The following is a 14,904-nucleotide window of genomic DNA, read 5'->3' as shown; positions in this document are numbered from 1 at the left end:
GTGTAGTATAATATAGTATAGTACAGAATAGAATAGAATAGAATAGTGTAGTATAATATAGTATAGTATAGAATAGAATAGTATAGTATAGTATAGAATAGAATAGTATAGTATAGTGTAGTATAATATAGTATAGTATAGAATAGAATAGTATAGTATAGTATAGTATAGTATTGTATCTTAGTCAGGGTTTCTATTCCTGCACAAACATCATGACCAAGAAGCAAGTTGGGGAGGAAGGGTTTATTCAGCTTACTTCCACATTGCTGTTGATCACCAGAGGAAGTCAGGACTGGAACTCAAGCAGGTAAGGAAGCAGGAGCTGATGCAGAGGCCATGGAGGGATGTTCCTTACTGGCTTGCTTCCCCTGGCTTGCTCAGCCTGCTCTCTTATAGAACCCAAGACTTCCAGCCCTGGGATGGCACTACCCACAAGGGGCCCTACCCCCTTGATCACTAATTGAGAAAAGGCCCCACAGCTGGACCTCGTGGAGGCATTTCCCCAACTGAAGCTCCCTTCTCTGTGATAACTCCAGCCTGTGTCAAGTTGGCACACAAAATCAGCCAGTACGTATAGTATAGTATAGTATAGTATAGTATAGTATAGTATAGTATAGTATAGTAGTATAGCAGTCTAACGTAGCAAGGACATTACTGAGGCAGGAGGCCGAAACAGACCCTCTGGGGATGGGGAGGGTTTCCAACATTGTTAGTGCAAATAGAACAGGCTATGTAGTGCTAAAGAGGTTGGCAGATGCCCTGTCACCTGGCCCTTAAATGCTGGGCTGGGCTGGGTCTGTGTTTTGCTGTCTGTAGGGAAGGTGTGATCAGGAAAGCCAAGGCGACCCCTTGCACTCCTTGGTGGAAGCTGAGATCTAAGAGTAGAGCTGGCCCCAAGTGTGGGTTGTCACCATGCCTACATCCAGCTAGCACAGAGGCCTCTGTGAGTCAAAGCAGGGTGGCACTATCTAGAGTCTTTGTCCCTCAGCCCTGAGAGAACAAAGGCCTGGTCTTGGACATGTTGCTTAGCCAATCTGTACCTTAATTACCTTGATTATAGAATAGCATGACTGGGTGCCCACTTTATGGGGCTTAATTAAACAATTTCTCTCTTGCCAGGTACTTTGAATCATGTTTGGCACAGGATGGACACTCAGCAAACCTGGACCGCTAACAGCATTGTTAGTGCTGTGTCCAGAAACACTGCCAGTGCTGACCTGGGCTGCTCCTACTAAATGGGGCTGGTACTAAGCAAATTGGGATACACAATATTTGGGATACAGGCTGGGAAGAATTACCAGTATATAAAGGGATGCCGTGGTTATCTGAGACACTACTATGTGTTGAACAATAAGCACAAGACTTGTGTTGCTCTACTGTGTGCTGGCCATATCCACATCCCCTCTCTCATCTCCTCTCTTTCTTCTCCCATTACAGGGTGACAGAATCCCGCCACCTCCACCTGTACATGCCAGCTGGGATGGCATTCATGGCTGCCATCACCTCTGTGGTCTACTATCATAACATTGAGACCTCTAACTTCCCCAAGCTGCTGATCGGTAAGGACAGGGGGAGGCCTTTCTTTCTCCAGGCAACCGATCCAGGCTAGGAACCAGGAATGAAGAGAAGGTCTCTGCCTCTGTGGAGCTTGTGGTCTGGAGGAGGAGACAGATGGGCAAAGATGAACCAAGGAGCAGGTGCTGAGGATGCTGGGGAGCAGAGCAAGATGCTCCAGGAGGAGGGTGGTGGACATGGTTATCTGTGCAGGGCAACAGGGAGGCTCCAAGCAGAGCCAGCATGCAGATGTCTTCTGACCATGAGCCCAACACAGCCAAGCCCAGTGATCAGGGCCACCTGTGGAAATCTGGTTCTGACCACACAGTAAAAGTGTCTCTGGTCACTAAGATGGCCTCAGCATAGGAGGTAAGGGCAAGATGTAGATCAGGGCCTCAGGCATATTGTATTTGAAACATCACCAAGATGGTCAACTGCAGGGTCAAGGAGACAGTAAGGTAAATGAACTGGGTGTCTGGGGGAGGGTGGTGCAGGAGATGCGTTCAGCTGATGTGGGCTTATGGGTGGCATCTGATGAAGTGAAGTCTCATGGGCAGCAGAGAAAGGCCTAGGACCAAAACCTAAGGCTGGCTGACTCTCTTAGACACTCAGTTTGCAGCTTCTGACATGAATGATTGGGGTGCCAGGCAGAAACAGCAACCATGCTGCCTGCCCTTTATTGAGTGTGTATCGTGGGCTGGGCTCTGTGCTCCGCATGGTTCATCTCACTAATACCCACAGTAGCTCTGTTGGAGCTGTGGCTCCCCTGTGAGGCATACAGATATGACATAGAAAGGTTTAAAACAACACCAGCAAACACTCCTTGAGCATTTCCTACATGCCAGGATCATATTAACTCAATCATTGCCACAGCCCCGTGAGGTGAGTCCCATTACTGTCCTTCTACAGAGTTAGGAAGTCTACCTTCAGGGGTGGGAGACTTGGTTTAGTCTATTCTTGTACCTCAGGTACATCACCAAAATCAGGTATCTGAGCAGGCTTCTAGCTGCTTCTAGGGGTCCTCAAGCTGTGTTCCTGCCACCAAAGCCGTAAGTCTGTAGATCTGCCACAGCACAGCCTACAGTCGTTTGCAGTTGCTTCTGATCTTGTGTCAGCAAGCTACTGGCATTCATGGGTCACAGCATGTGATAGAAGACACTAGAAACAGGAGCTCTCTGTGCTGAAGTGACATGCCTTGCCTTGGGGCCAGACGACAGTTTCCTACTGTCTAGTCACAGGTCTACCTTCCTATGGTAGGTGCAATGTTCCATTGGTGCCCTCCAGCCACGCCCCTTCCCCAGGACCCCATGTGAATGAATGGGTATGTCTGGAGTAGCAGCCAGTAGGTCAGATGAAGCTCCAAGCTTCAGACAGCAGTCCCCAAGAGGACCCTCCCCCACCTGACCTAGCAGGGCCTGGCTAAGCTGAGTCTTACGAACACTGTCAGCACCTGAAAGCTAGTATTCCAATTTCCCCCCAAGTACTCGGGATTCCATCTTCCAGGCACAAATCAGCACCATGGATGGTTCCATACCTTTCAAGAAATCAATGATTTCTTCCCTTTCCTCAGCTCCCCTGGTTGGAGTTTTGCCCCAGAAAAGACTGTCATTGTGACTAGAAATTCTAGGTCAGTCAAAAGGGTAAAGGGGTGCTAAGCTACAGTAGAGGGCAGTTCATGGAAAAGCCACCCGATTTGGAGGCCTGCCTCTGGTCCCAGGCCTGAAGTCTCCACAGCTTAAACTAGCCTATGAAATGTTATCCTGGAGCCCCAGAGGACCCTGAAGAAAGACGTGCGCTGAGAAACAGCGGGAGACAGAAAGGAGAGGCAGGCTGGCTTCAGGGAGAGCTGAGAGTGTGTGCAATCCCCGTCCTCCCTCTTGAGGTACAGAACACACAAAGGGATCTGAGAGAGAAAGAACAGCTGCAGGCAGGAAGGCACGGAGCTGGAATTGGCCGCACAGGGTGCTGGCCCTCTCCCAGCAGGGATGGGCAGCTGATTGCCTTTGGTTTTGGTGGTGGTGGTTGTTACGGTTGTTGCTTGTTGTTTGTTTCTTCCTATTTTTGTAAAAAGGTCTCCCTGTGTAGTCCTGGCTGGTCTCAAACTTGAGGTTCTCTTGCCTCTATTTGGGTTGTGTGTGTGTGTGTGTGTGTGTGTGTGTTCGTATGTATATAACATGGTATTGACCATGTCAGCCACCATGTGTGCCATCCTGTGATATTGAGAACATTTACACGCTATGCAGCCATCACCACTGCCTGTCCCCAGGAACCTTCCGCCTTCCCAAACCAAAGCTCTAAACTCATTAAACACTTATGTCTCCTTCTCGCTTCCCTAGCCCACAGGCCTAGCATTCTACTCTCTGTCAGAACTTCATTAAGGATTTTTTAATTCTTTTGTAATTTATTTACTTTACTTAGAATAATTATTCTAGCTTGTCCATGTTGTAGTATTATCAAAGTTTTCCTTCCTTTACGGCTAAATGATATTCTGTTATCTGGCTAGGCCATATTTTCCTACTCATTCATCTATTGGTGGACATTTGGATTTCTCTCACTATTATATATTATTATTATTGTGGAGGTTTCTCTGCTTTGGTTTCTTTGTTATTGTTATTGTCTATTGGTTGCTTGGGTTTTTTTGAGGCAGGATCTCATGTTGACCAGGGTAGCTTCAAACTCACTATGTAGCCAAGGATGACTTTGAACTCCTGATCCTTCCCCTTCCCACTGCCAAATGCTAGGATTACAGAGATGTGCCACACATGCCTGTCCTTGAGTACTGTGAACAACGGTTGTGTCTGTGGGTGCAACGAGAGCTTTTGAACATGATTCTATGTCTCTATGAAGGTCATATTGGAGTAGAGGGAGGGCAAGGGAAAGTGACAACCAGTCACAAAGTTCCTGAAGTAGTCAAGGGAGGGCATGATGGTGGCCTAGATGTGGTAGGGCATGGAGGGTGGGGATCAATGGGTGGGATCCAGATGTACAGGTGTAATGTGAGGGACCTGGGAGTGGGAGACAAATGGAGAGAAGGATCAAGGGGTCTAAAGCCTAGAACTCTACATATCCCCACTCACACCTACTGCCTGGCTCCTGCTTCTCTCAGCCCGATGGGTGCTGCTGTGTCCAGGGACATGTTGGAGCTTGGCACTATGGGAAGGGACCTTCTGGACCTCATCCTGGCTCCCCCACCAACTTCCTCAGTGCCCTTACAGACAGGAAGACACTTGGGCTCTTTGAGCCTTGGTTTCCCATCTGGATAGGAACACTAAGTTCTCCTTGCCTAAGTCACAGAGTTGTTATAGAATCCAGACACAGAGACAAGTCTCTGCCCCAATAGGTGGCCCTCTCATTCTCCGCAAAAGATACTCCTCCTGTGGATCCCTGTGGCCTGGAGACCAGCACAAGTGAGGGGCCATCACCACAGTCCTGAGCAAGGGTCCTTGCCCTCCCTCCAAGGCCCGTCCTCAGTCTTGGCCACACGGAGAGGCGTGGTGTCTTGACCAGCTTCTCAGCCCACAGCCAGGCCAAACAGATCTCATCTTGTTCTCAAACGATAACCTTATGGCTCAGGTGGAGGTCAGAGTGCAAATCTCATTTACTCACTGTGGCCTGGCTTGGGGGTGTGGCTGAAGCTGGCCTCACTGAATGTGTATAGGACTCCAGAGACAAGGGATGCTGGAGCTGGCCTGCATCAATGCCTCCGCCAGGGCCACTCAGCTAGCTGTGTTGGGGTTGGCTCTCACAAGCTGATAGTGACAAGCTGGCAGATTAGGGGGAGGGGTGAGAATTTAGGACAGAATCCACCAAGGGCTTCTGAAGCCTACTGCCCCAAATCTGAAATCCAGCCTTCATAAAAACATCAACAGTGAATACCCAAAGGGCAGCCATGCTCCACACCAGGCTCCCTGTGCTAAATACTTTCCACGCATTGCTTCCTTGGACGACTCTGTCACTGTCCCCAGTGATGGATGAGGACATTCAAGTCTAAGTGGGTTATGGTACCACATACGTTTGACCTTTTGACATTACAACGTGATATCGCCAAGTACAAGATCTACACTTGAGGACTCTGCATGCACACTGCCTAGAAAATAAAATCGACAGAGTTTTAAGTTTACAGTTTGGTGTTGGGGTGCGTTCATAGCTTCCCCGGGCCACACGTTGGATGCACTTGGTGCTGCATGGTTTATCCAAGGCCATCCAGCTGTTATGTATAAATCCGGTGAGTGTGGCTGCAGGCTTCTCTCTCCAATCACTGTACTGCATACTGCCCCACGGAGCAGGAAGTCACTGTGTCCTCCATAGTCCCAGGCTTCCAAGTTGGGGTGCTGTGGCCACTGGGCTGTGAGAAGAAGGACCTGGGTCATCACCTTCTGGCCATCACAAGCTGTCAGTGAGCATGCCTAATTCATCTCTTGGGACCTCAGTGTTCTTATGCAACACAAGCAGAATGGATTGAATGATCATTAAAATGTCCCCATCTTAACAGGAATTTAATGGGTTGGGAATTCCACCTGAAGTCACCGCAGACTGGCTAGCCCAGCTCTGCTGCTTAATGCCACTGTCTTAGTTAGGGTTTTACTGCTGTGAACAGACACCATGACCAAGGCAAGTTTTACAAATGACAACATTTAATTGGGGCTGGCTTACAGGTTCAGAGGTTCAGTCCATTATCATCAAGGTGGGAGTATGGCGGCATCCAGGCAGGCATGGTGCAGGAGGAACTGAGAGTTCTACATCTTCATCTGAAGGGTGCCTCATCAGAATACTGACAGCTAGGATGAGGGTCTTAAGTCTACTCCCACAGTGACACACAACAATGCCACATCTATTAGTGCCACCCCCTGGGGCAAGCACCATCATAGCCTTGCATGGGTTACCCAACCTTCAGCAAGGGGTCTTAGTGCCCTTAAGTTGCTGAAAGGGAGGTGACAAACCACTTCCCTCTCAAGGTTGTAGTAAGGAATGAATGAGAAAACTCGTTAGAGTGCTTGCCTGGCACAGGGCCCATAGCTTAGCTGAATTCAAGGGGGCATTTCCCCACCACCATTGCTAATTTCCTAACCTGTTTAGATTTGTAATGTCGTCAGACTTTGTTAGCATGTCTGTCATGAGTGTTATGACACCTGGTCAACATCTCAAAGGGACACTGGAGCCAAGTGTGGTGTCTCACACTTGTAATCCCAGCACTTGGGAGGTGGAGGCCAGATGACTAGATATTCAAAGTCATTCTCAGACATGTGTGAGACTCACACAGTGATCAGCCCATCAACAGCTAATCAAGGGAATGACATGATAGTCACACATGCACACCCCCTCATCAAAAATGTGTTTGAACATCTCCCTTCCCCCGTGCCCCCTGAACATGTGTTCTCTCTTTTCCCACATGCTTGCATGCTTGTAGAGGTATGCGCATGCATGATCAGCATCCTCTACTCCTCTTTCTCCTTCACAGCTCTGCTCATCTATTGGACCTTGGCTTTCATCACTAAGACCATCAAGTTTGTCAAGTTCTACGACCATGCCATCGGCTTCTCTCAGCTGCGCTTCTGCCTCACGGGGCTTCTGGTGATTCTCTATGGGATGCTGCTGCTTGTGGAAGTCAACGTCATCCGGGTGAGGGTAAGCAGGGAAGTGGGAAGAGTGCTTCTGACCCAGGGACGCTTTGCATCTGGGCACTGCTGCCACTCAGCAGAGCTCACGAGACTTGGCTGTATTGCTTGCTCAGGACAGGTCACTGAATCATAGGTAGATTTTAGGGGAGCCCTTCACCCCAGGTACCCAGAGGGAGAGGGAAACAAGAGGAAGAGTCTGCTTCTCACTGCTTCTTCTGCTGGGGGAAGGGGCTCAGTGGTGCGCTCGTGAATGAGCAGAGGCCACTGCTCATGTGCCTCTCATGTTCTGTTTTGGTTGTTTGTTTGTTTGTTTCGTTAGGGGTTTTTTGAGCCAAGTCATGTAGCCCATGTTGCTATCAAACTTTCTACCCTCCTGTCTTAGCCTCCTGTTTTAGAGTTTTACTGCTATGAAGAGACACCATGACCAAGGCAACTCTTATAAAAAAACGGCATTTAATTGGGGCTGGCTTACAGGTTCAGAGGTTCAGTCCATTATCATCATGGTGAGAAACATGGCAATGTCCAGGCAGGCATGGTGCAGGAGAAGCCAAGAGTTCTATATCTTGTTCCAAAGGCAAACAGAAGACTGGCATCCTCAGGCAGCTAGGAGGGAGTTCTCAAAAGCCCATCCCCCAGTGACACACCTACTCCAACAAGGCCACATCTCCTAATAGTGCCACTCCCTGGGCCAAGCATATTCAAACTACCACACCTCCTGAGTGCCTAGCTGTGTCTTTTGCTTTGTCATCCTTTATTTTCTCCTTCCCTCTCTCTTCTCTACCTTCACCTAACCCTGCTGTCCCGGGTAACTCAAACTAACAGCCTACGTACTTCCCATATTATTTTTACTAATATGACATCATTCGCATCCATCTAAACAAGTATCTCCCCAGTGGTTTTCTCTCAACACACATAAGTAAAAATGCTTTTCCCTTCAACATTTATTTTATGATAATAGAACATACTATATACCATGTTTTGAGTCATGGTCATCTTGGCCAGAATTTCTTAGGGCTCCCTCCAAGCTGCTTGAGATGCAAGTCCAGTCTCTTAGTGGCTGTATAGTAAGTATTCCACCATGCGGATGAGCTGTGATTGGTGCAGCCATCGTTCGATGGGCAGACATTCACCTCACTGCCATGTTCTTGCCCTCACACAGAACATGCTAACCTCTGTGTATTGCCACTCTGTTCTATGGGAGAGATGCCCAGGAAGGGAGTTGCTTAAGCAAAGGACAGGCTCATGCATTCTAAAGTGAAACCAGTGTTACAGGCTGCTGGCAGAAGGCTGTGAGTGACCCACACTGAGAGAGACAGCCCTTTGCCTGCTCCCCAGCCCACACAGGGGTGGTGGTTCTTTCTTGCCAGGGCCTTTGGCTGGCTGTCAACTGCCTGTCAGGCTCTTCTGCTTTTAGTTAGTGGTCCCTGGGAGAGATAACTTCCTTACATTCCCTCCCACAACTGATCCTCACAGCAGTGATCCTGGGATGTGTGCATCACTTCCTTTAAAAATGTTAGATGAGGTTTGCTAGCATGTGCCTGAGGCGGGATTTGAACCAGGTACACATAACTTCAGGCTCTGCAAACTCAGCACTTTTAGTCACTTTTGCTGTTGCTCTGACACTGTGGCTGGTTAAAGACAACTTAGGGAAGAGAAGGAGGGTTTGCTTTGGCCGATTAAGGGTAAGGTCACAGTGACAGAAAAGGCTTGGCGGGCAGGAGAGTGAAGCAACTGGTCACGAGAGACACACTGACGCAAGTGCTTAGCTCAATCTCTCTCTTTCTCTCTCTCTTCCTCTCTCTCTATCTCTCTATCTCTCTATCTCTCCCAGTTTTTTGAGAAAGGATTTCTCTGTGTAGCTCTGATTGTCCTAGACCCACTTTGTAGACCAGGCTGGCCTTGAACTCACAGAGTTCTACCTGCCTTTGCCTTCTGAGTGCTGAAGTTAAAGGCATATGCTACCACACTAAGCTTCTTGCCCTCTTCTTAAGAACATTTTAAAGTTGTATTTTAATTATCCAGGCACAGTTGCTCATACCTTTAATCCCAGCACTTAGGAGGCAGAGGCAGGTGGATCTCTGTGAATTCTAGGTCTACACAGTGTTGATATAGGCCAGCCAGAGCTACTTTGAGCTACAGTGAGACTCTCTCTCTCTTTCTCTCTCCATATATATGTATATATATATATATAATATATATATGTGTGTGTGTGTGTGTGTGTGTGTGTATGTACATATATGTGTGTGTATATGTATATGCATTTACATATATATGTATATATACATATATATATAAATCACGTGCATGCATCTGTGTCTGGGGAGATTGGGGCATTTTGTACATGAGTACAGGTACCTGCAGAGATCATCACACCCCGAGCCAGGCCAAGCATATACAAACCATCACACACAGCTAGGGTGAACCTTAATTAACCCAGTGTGGGTGTGACTTACAGACATGACCAGAGGCTTGTCTCCTAGGTGATGTTGACAGGCAACATTAACCATCGTGCAATGGTGACCCCAGTTCTTTCCTAGCTCAGCTCAAACGCAGCTTCAGTGAACAGCCAGCCACAAGGCAAATAGGCCCTGGAACTGGTGCCCAGGAGGCCCTTTTCCTGGAGTAGTTATAGGCCATAGATGGGCACATTTCTTGGTGGTCAAGTGCAGACCATCATACCTAGACCTTTGCTGGTTGATAGTGGACTTGCCCACCCTCCACCTTTGCCCCACCCCCATGTGCCCCACAGAGATACATCTTCTTCAAGACACCAAGGGAAGTGAAGCCCCCCGAGGATCTGCAAGACCTGGGTGTGCGCTTCCTGCAGCCCTTCGTTAACCTGCTATCAAAGGGGACCTACTGGTGGATGAATGCCTTCATCAAGACTGCCCACAGGAAGCCCATCGACCTGCGGGCCATCGGGAAGCTGCCCATCGCCATGAGAGCCCTCACCAACTATCAGCGACTCTGTACAGCCTTCGATGCCCAGGCGGTCAGTGAGTCCAAACACACCACCCATCACTTGCCTTTCCATGCAGTCACAGACGAAAATTCAGAGAGCAAAAGGCCAAACCCCTCAGACCAGGGAAGGGGAAGAGTCTCACCTTCTGTTGTACAGAAGTCTAGAGGTCATGGTTGGAATGGCCCTGATAGTTCAAGTTAGCATGTCCAAAACACTCACTGTCAAAATGAGGAAGCTGAGGCTTGGTAAGGGATGCAGCTCTACATGACTCTCCCATCCCTGTGCTCTTTGTTTTGAAGTGCACTGTCTGTAATGATGGAGGTTTCCACCCAGTGTGAAGTGCAAGGAATTGGCCTGGTACTTACACCATCTCTGTAGATTTGTCCAGGCTGGGGTTAGCTCTTACCAGTAAAGAGGACGCTGAGGCCCTGCAATTCCATGCCCTGTCCAGCAGTCAGGGAAACATTGAAACAGATGGTAATGAGTGAGCATGGTAGATGCCAATCCATCAAGATGGCACTATGCTGATCAGATGATGATGCCCATCTGACCTGCCCTGTCATGCATCTCTTGATACCATGATTTCCTACTGAAATTTCCCTGTCCACAGACAGCATGGGCACAGGGCTTTCCCCAGGCAGCAGGATCCTGGGGTGACCCAGAAGGAGGTCCTGAGCCCTCAGCCACTCTGACCTGTCTGTGGGACTCTCTTGGCAGCGGAAGGACACGCAGAGCCAGCAGGGTGCCCGGGCTATCTGGAGGGCTCTCTGTCATGCCTTTGGGAGACGCCTGGTCCTCAGCAGCACATTCCGTATCCTGGCTGACCTGCTGGGCTTTGCTGGGCCACTCTGCATCTTTGGGATTGTGGACCACCTCGGGAAGGAGAACCATGTCTTCCAGCCCAAGGTGGGTCGTGCTTGGGGCAAGGCGAGGCAGCCCCTAGAAGGTTGGCCCCACAATTCTCTTGTGTAGATGTGTGTGTGGGTTTGAGAGGCCATGTTAGCCGTGGCTGACTGGGTGGGAGGCTCTTCAGCAGCATCTGGTTCTGGAAGTCTCTGTATCCTGTCGACTGAAATGCTGAGAGGAGAGCTTGTGCCCCTGAGAGATTCTTGGTGCCTGACTGTTAACCCACTGCCTTCAGTTTGGGGATCCTAACTCTTGGTGTTCTGCAGAGACATCTAGGATGGCTGCTAGTGAAGGAGAAGCCATATATGTGTGTGTGTGTGTGTGTGTGTGTGGTGTGTGCACATATGCGTGTGTGCTTGTGTGTGTGTAGACAGACAGTTAGAAAGATAGACAGATTTCTGACTCTTTTGTCCAAAGTTGTGACATCATCTGAGTTGAAAAGACCACTGAGCATCATCTAGCCTAGTGGGTTTTGAGTATCTTGGAGCTGTGGAGAGCTTTTGTAATAGGCAAGGTATGACAATGTGTACATTCATGTACATGAATATTTAACATAAAAACAGAAGGGACCTACCTATTAAGAGGCATAGGGGAAAAACAAGTGCAGGGAAAGGGACTGAAGAGGGTAAAGGGATGAAAATGAGAACATTACTGCGATGTGTGATATGTATGATATAATAATGTTACAGTGAAACCCATTTTTATACACTAAATTAAAAACTAATTTTAAAAAGCGTTGAAGGGACTGGAGAGGTGGATCAACAGCTAAGAGTGTTTGTCACTCTTGCAAAGGACCAGAGTTTGGTTCCCAGCACATATGTTAGGTAGCTTACTGCCACCTACAACTCCAGGGGCACCTGCGAGTGTGCACGCGCTCGCACACGCGCACACACACACATACACACACAAATGGTAAATCTGGAAGGCAGTAGAAGCCTCTTTTAAGTGTGGTCTTCTTTACTTGGGGTAACATCAGCATCGCCCACACTGGAGATGAAGGTGGGGATGAAGGTACTGGATCTCGGCAGCCACCTGAGTGCAGATGGCCACAGTGAGAAGTCCCTAGCAAGTCTGCCTTGTAAAATCCCGGTGACACTGAGACTCTAACATTCCAACCACACATAGGCCCTTGTGACACTGAGAGTGATCAGGGCTCCCATAATCGGTGGTGCCCTGTACGTGATATTCATTCCTCCCAGAGTGCTGACCTCCTCAGGAAGTTTTTATGATTTTCTCCAAACAGAATTAGCCAGCTGAGCACTTCTGAGTTAGAAATCACAGACAGGCCTGGTCTGTGGGTCTGACTGGCCTAGAAGATGTTTATTGATCCCAGTGTTCGCTGGCCCTGGGCAGGGCCGTGCGGTCATGGAGACTTAGTTTTATGATCAGCATCATTAGCAACAATGCCTATCTACCTAACACTGGACGCACATCTGGCTATGGGCATCATTTCTCGTTTCCTTGTTTAATCCAAAAAGGAACCCTTTGGGTGGGTGCTCCAGGAGCGGTGAGTACATTCAGATCTAATTCCCAAGCCATATAATTTACGCTGTAGATATTATTTCCATTTACAGATGAAAACCTTGATGCTGAGCCAGATTAGATAACTTTCCCAAGGCCTCTCAGCCAGCTTCTAACAGTAAGATTTTGAGCCCAGCTCTCTCGCTCTGTGTCTGGGCCCTCAAACACTAAAATGATGACTACTACCAAACCATCACCCTGGCTCCATGGACCGTTGTCTTAGTCAGGGTTTCTATTCCTGCACAAACATCATGACCAAGAAGCAAGTTGGAGAGGAAAGGGTTTATTCAGCTTACTTCCACATTGCTGTTGATCACCAGAGGAAGTCAGGACTGGAACTCAAGCAGGTCAGGAAGCAGGAGCTGATGCAGAGGCCATGGAGGGATGTTCCTTGCTGGCTTGCTTTTCCTGGCTTGCTCAGCCTGCTCTCTTATAGAACCCAAGACTTCCAGCCCAGGGATGGCACCACCCACAAGGGGCTCTACCCCCCTTGATCACTAATTGAGAAAATGCCCCACAGCTAGATCTCATGGAGGCACTTCCCCAACTGAAGCTCCCTTCTCTGTGATAATTCCAGCCTGTGTCAAGTTGGCACACAAAACCAGCCAGTACAACCATGAAATCCGGCAACGGAGCAAACTAAATAAAATATCTGTAGCTACATATGACCATAAGGAAGAACACAACAGACTGTAAAAGCCAGGTGGGATGGCACATGCCTGTAAGCCCAGCATTCAAAAAGCTGAGGCAGGACAGTGTCAGCAAGTTTAAAGCCAGCCTGGGCTACATAGCAACTCCCATCCCCTAAAAGAAGGGCTTTTCAATAGGACCTGGATGGATACATTGGATTAGCTAGGTGGAGACATTCCCCGTGTGTGAGGAGACTGGCTTGTTTGTTCATTTGCTTGGTTAGTTGGTTGGTTTGCTTGTTTAGTCTTTGATGCCTTTGAAGTCCTTTTCTGGCTATAAATATTTCCCCCCCCTCTCTGTCTCTCTCTCTCTCTCTCTGTGTACACATGTGTGCCACACCATGCATCTTGGGGTCAGAGGACAACTTGTAGCAATCAGTTCTCTTCTACCATGTGTGTTCTCCTCTGAGCCATCTCATTGGCCTCCTCTGGCCTTTACCCAAAGAAGAGAGCAAGAGATTATTTCTCTGCCTCCATCTCCAGCTTTAGTCTGACTCTAGACTGACCCCAAATCCCTCACATCTCCATTCTGCACATTAGGGGAAAGTAGCACAGGTCAGAGCCTCCTCCATCAGCTTGGGTAGCCATCTTCTTCTCATATTTCCCCAAACCCTTGGGAAAGTCTCCTCAGGAGAGAACACCCCCAGAGATAGTGGGGGCAGCCCCAGGGAGGTTCCTTCACCTGAGCCTCACCTCCCTGTCTCAGCTCTTAGTGTCTACCCAGCACTGGCTATGGTTTATTACCTTCTTGTTGCAGTGCTCTTATCGGCGCACAGATCGCTGGGACAGATGGCTCTGCCTCAGTGGCAGCAGGCATTATCAGATTTAATAGTTGTTCCCTGCAGCCCAAATACAATCAGCAAATTTCCGACATAGAAACGAGAGTTGAGAGTAAACACAGTCCCTGGCTTCTTGAATACTCTCTGGCTCTCCAGCCCAAGGCTCCCTCCTGCAGTTTAATTCTCTTGGGCATCGGAGCCCATAAATGCAGGGAGAAGTTGTTCAGTGCAGTCATTTTGTCCCTTCCCTTGCCTCCCAGTTCTAGCCAAGAGCCGGTGTTATCAGGGTGGGCCATTGGGGATAGGGCAAGGAGGACGCTTGCCAGCCCCAGGCTGCTGGGCTTTCAGCCTGGCATGAGGAAGCCCAGCCCGTGTCTAGCCTGCTTTACCCACTGTTGACTCCATCAGCAGCTGTCCTGTCCTCTCTTCCCTTCTAGGACACACAATTGGCAAGGGACAGAGAGAGGCGCCTTTGGCACCCAGAAGGATGGGCGGTCTTGATTTGCCATGCTCTGAAGCGCCTGTACCCACTGTCTCTCTTCCCTGTGAAATCTGGGCTCTATCCAGGATCTAATTCTTTCCAGTCCCACTCTCTCGCCCAACCCCCTCTCCAATCTGTCACCTGCCAGGGATGCCACTGATCTGGCTGGAGGGCAATGGCATTGGATTCATAAGGAATGGCTGGTATCTGAAACCTGCCAGCACAGCTCTGGGCTATCAGCTGAGCCAAAAAAAGACAAGCCTGGGTCAGGTCCAAGGCCAGAGCTTAGCCCTTCTAGGGGACAGTGGGAAGAGCACGCAGGCTTGTCATGTGTGTTTCCGAGCAAATTGTGCAAAATGAGTGGTGGTTCTGTGTACAATATCCTCCCCTTCCC

General features: G+C 48.9%; 1 protein-coding gene across 3 annotated transcripts in view; it reads left to right on the top strand.

The window, feature by feature from the left end:
• Abcc8 (ATP binding cassette subfamily C member 8) overlaps positions 1-14,904 on the top strand; it is a 78,599-nt gene that overhangs the window by 5,471 nt on the left and 58,224 nt on the right. For all 3 annotated transcript variants that reach the window (XM_031386703.1, XM_031386701.1, XM_031386702.1), the window contains exons 3-6: positions 1,438-1,559; positions 7,013-7,179; positions 9,922-10,164; positions 10,852-11,040. In XM_031386703.1, coding sequence (XP_031242563.1) covers positions 1,438-1,559; positions 7,013-7,179; positions 9,922-10,164; positions 10,852-11,040 — 721 coding nt within the window. The remainder of the gene's footprint in view (positions 1-1,437; positions 1,560-7,012; positions 7,180-9,921; positions 10,165-10,851; positions 11,041-14,904) is intronic.

The sequence above is a fragment of the Mastomys coucha genome, unplaced genomic scaffold, assembly GCF_008632895.1.
Source record: "Mastomys coucha isolate ucsf_1 unplaced genomic scaffold, UCSF_Mcou_1 pScaffold21, whole genome shotgun sequence".
In the NCBI taxonomy this organism is placed as follows: Eukaryota; Metazoa; Chordata; class Mammalia; order Rodentia; family Muridae; genus Mastomys; species Mastomys coucha.
This window is presented reverse-complemented; position numbering and strand designations above follow the sequence as displayed.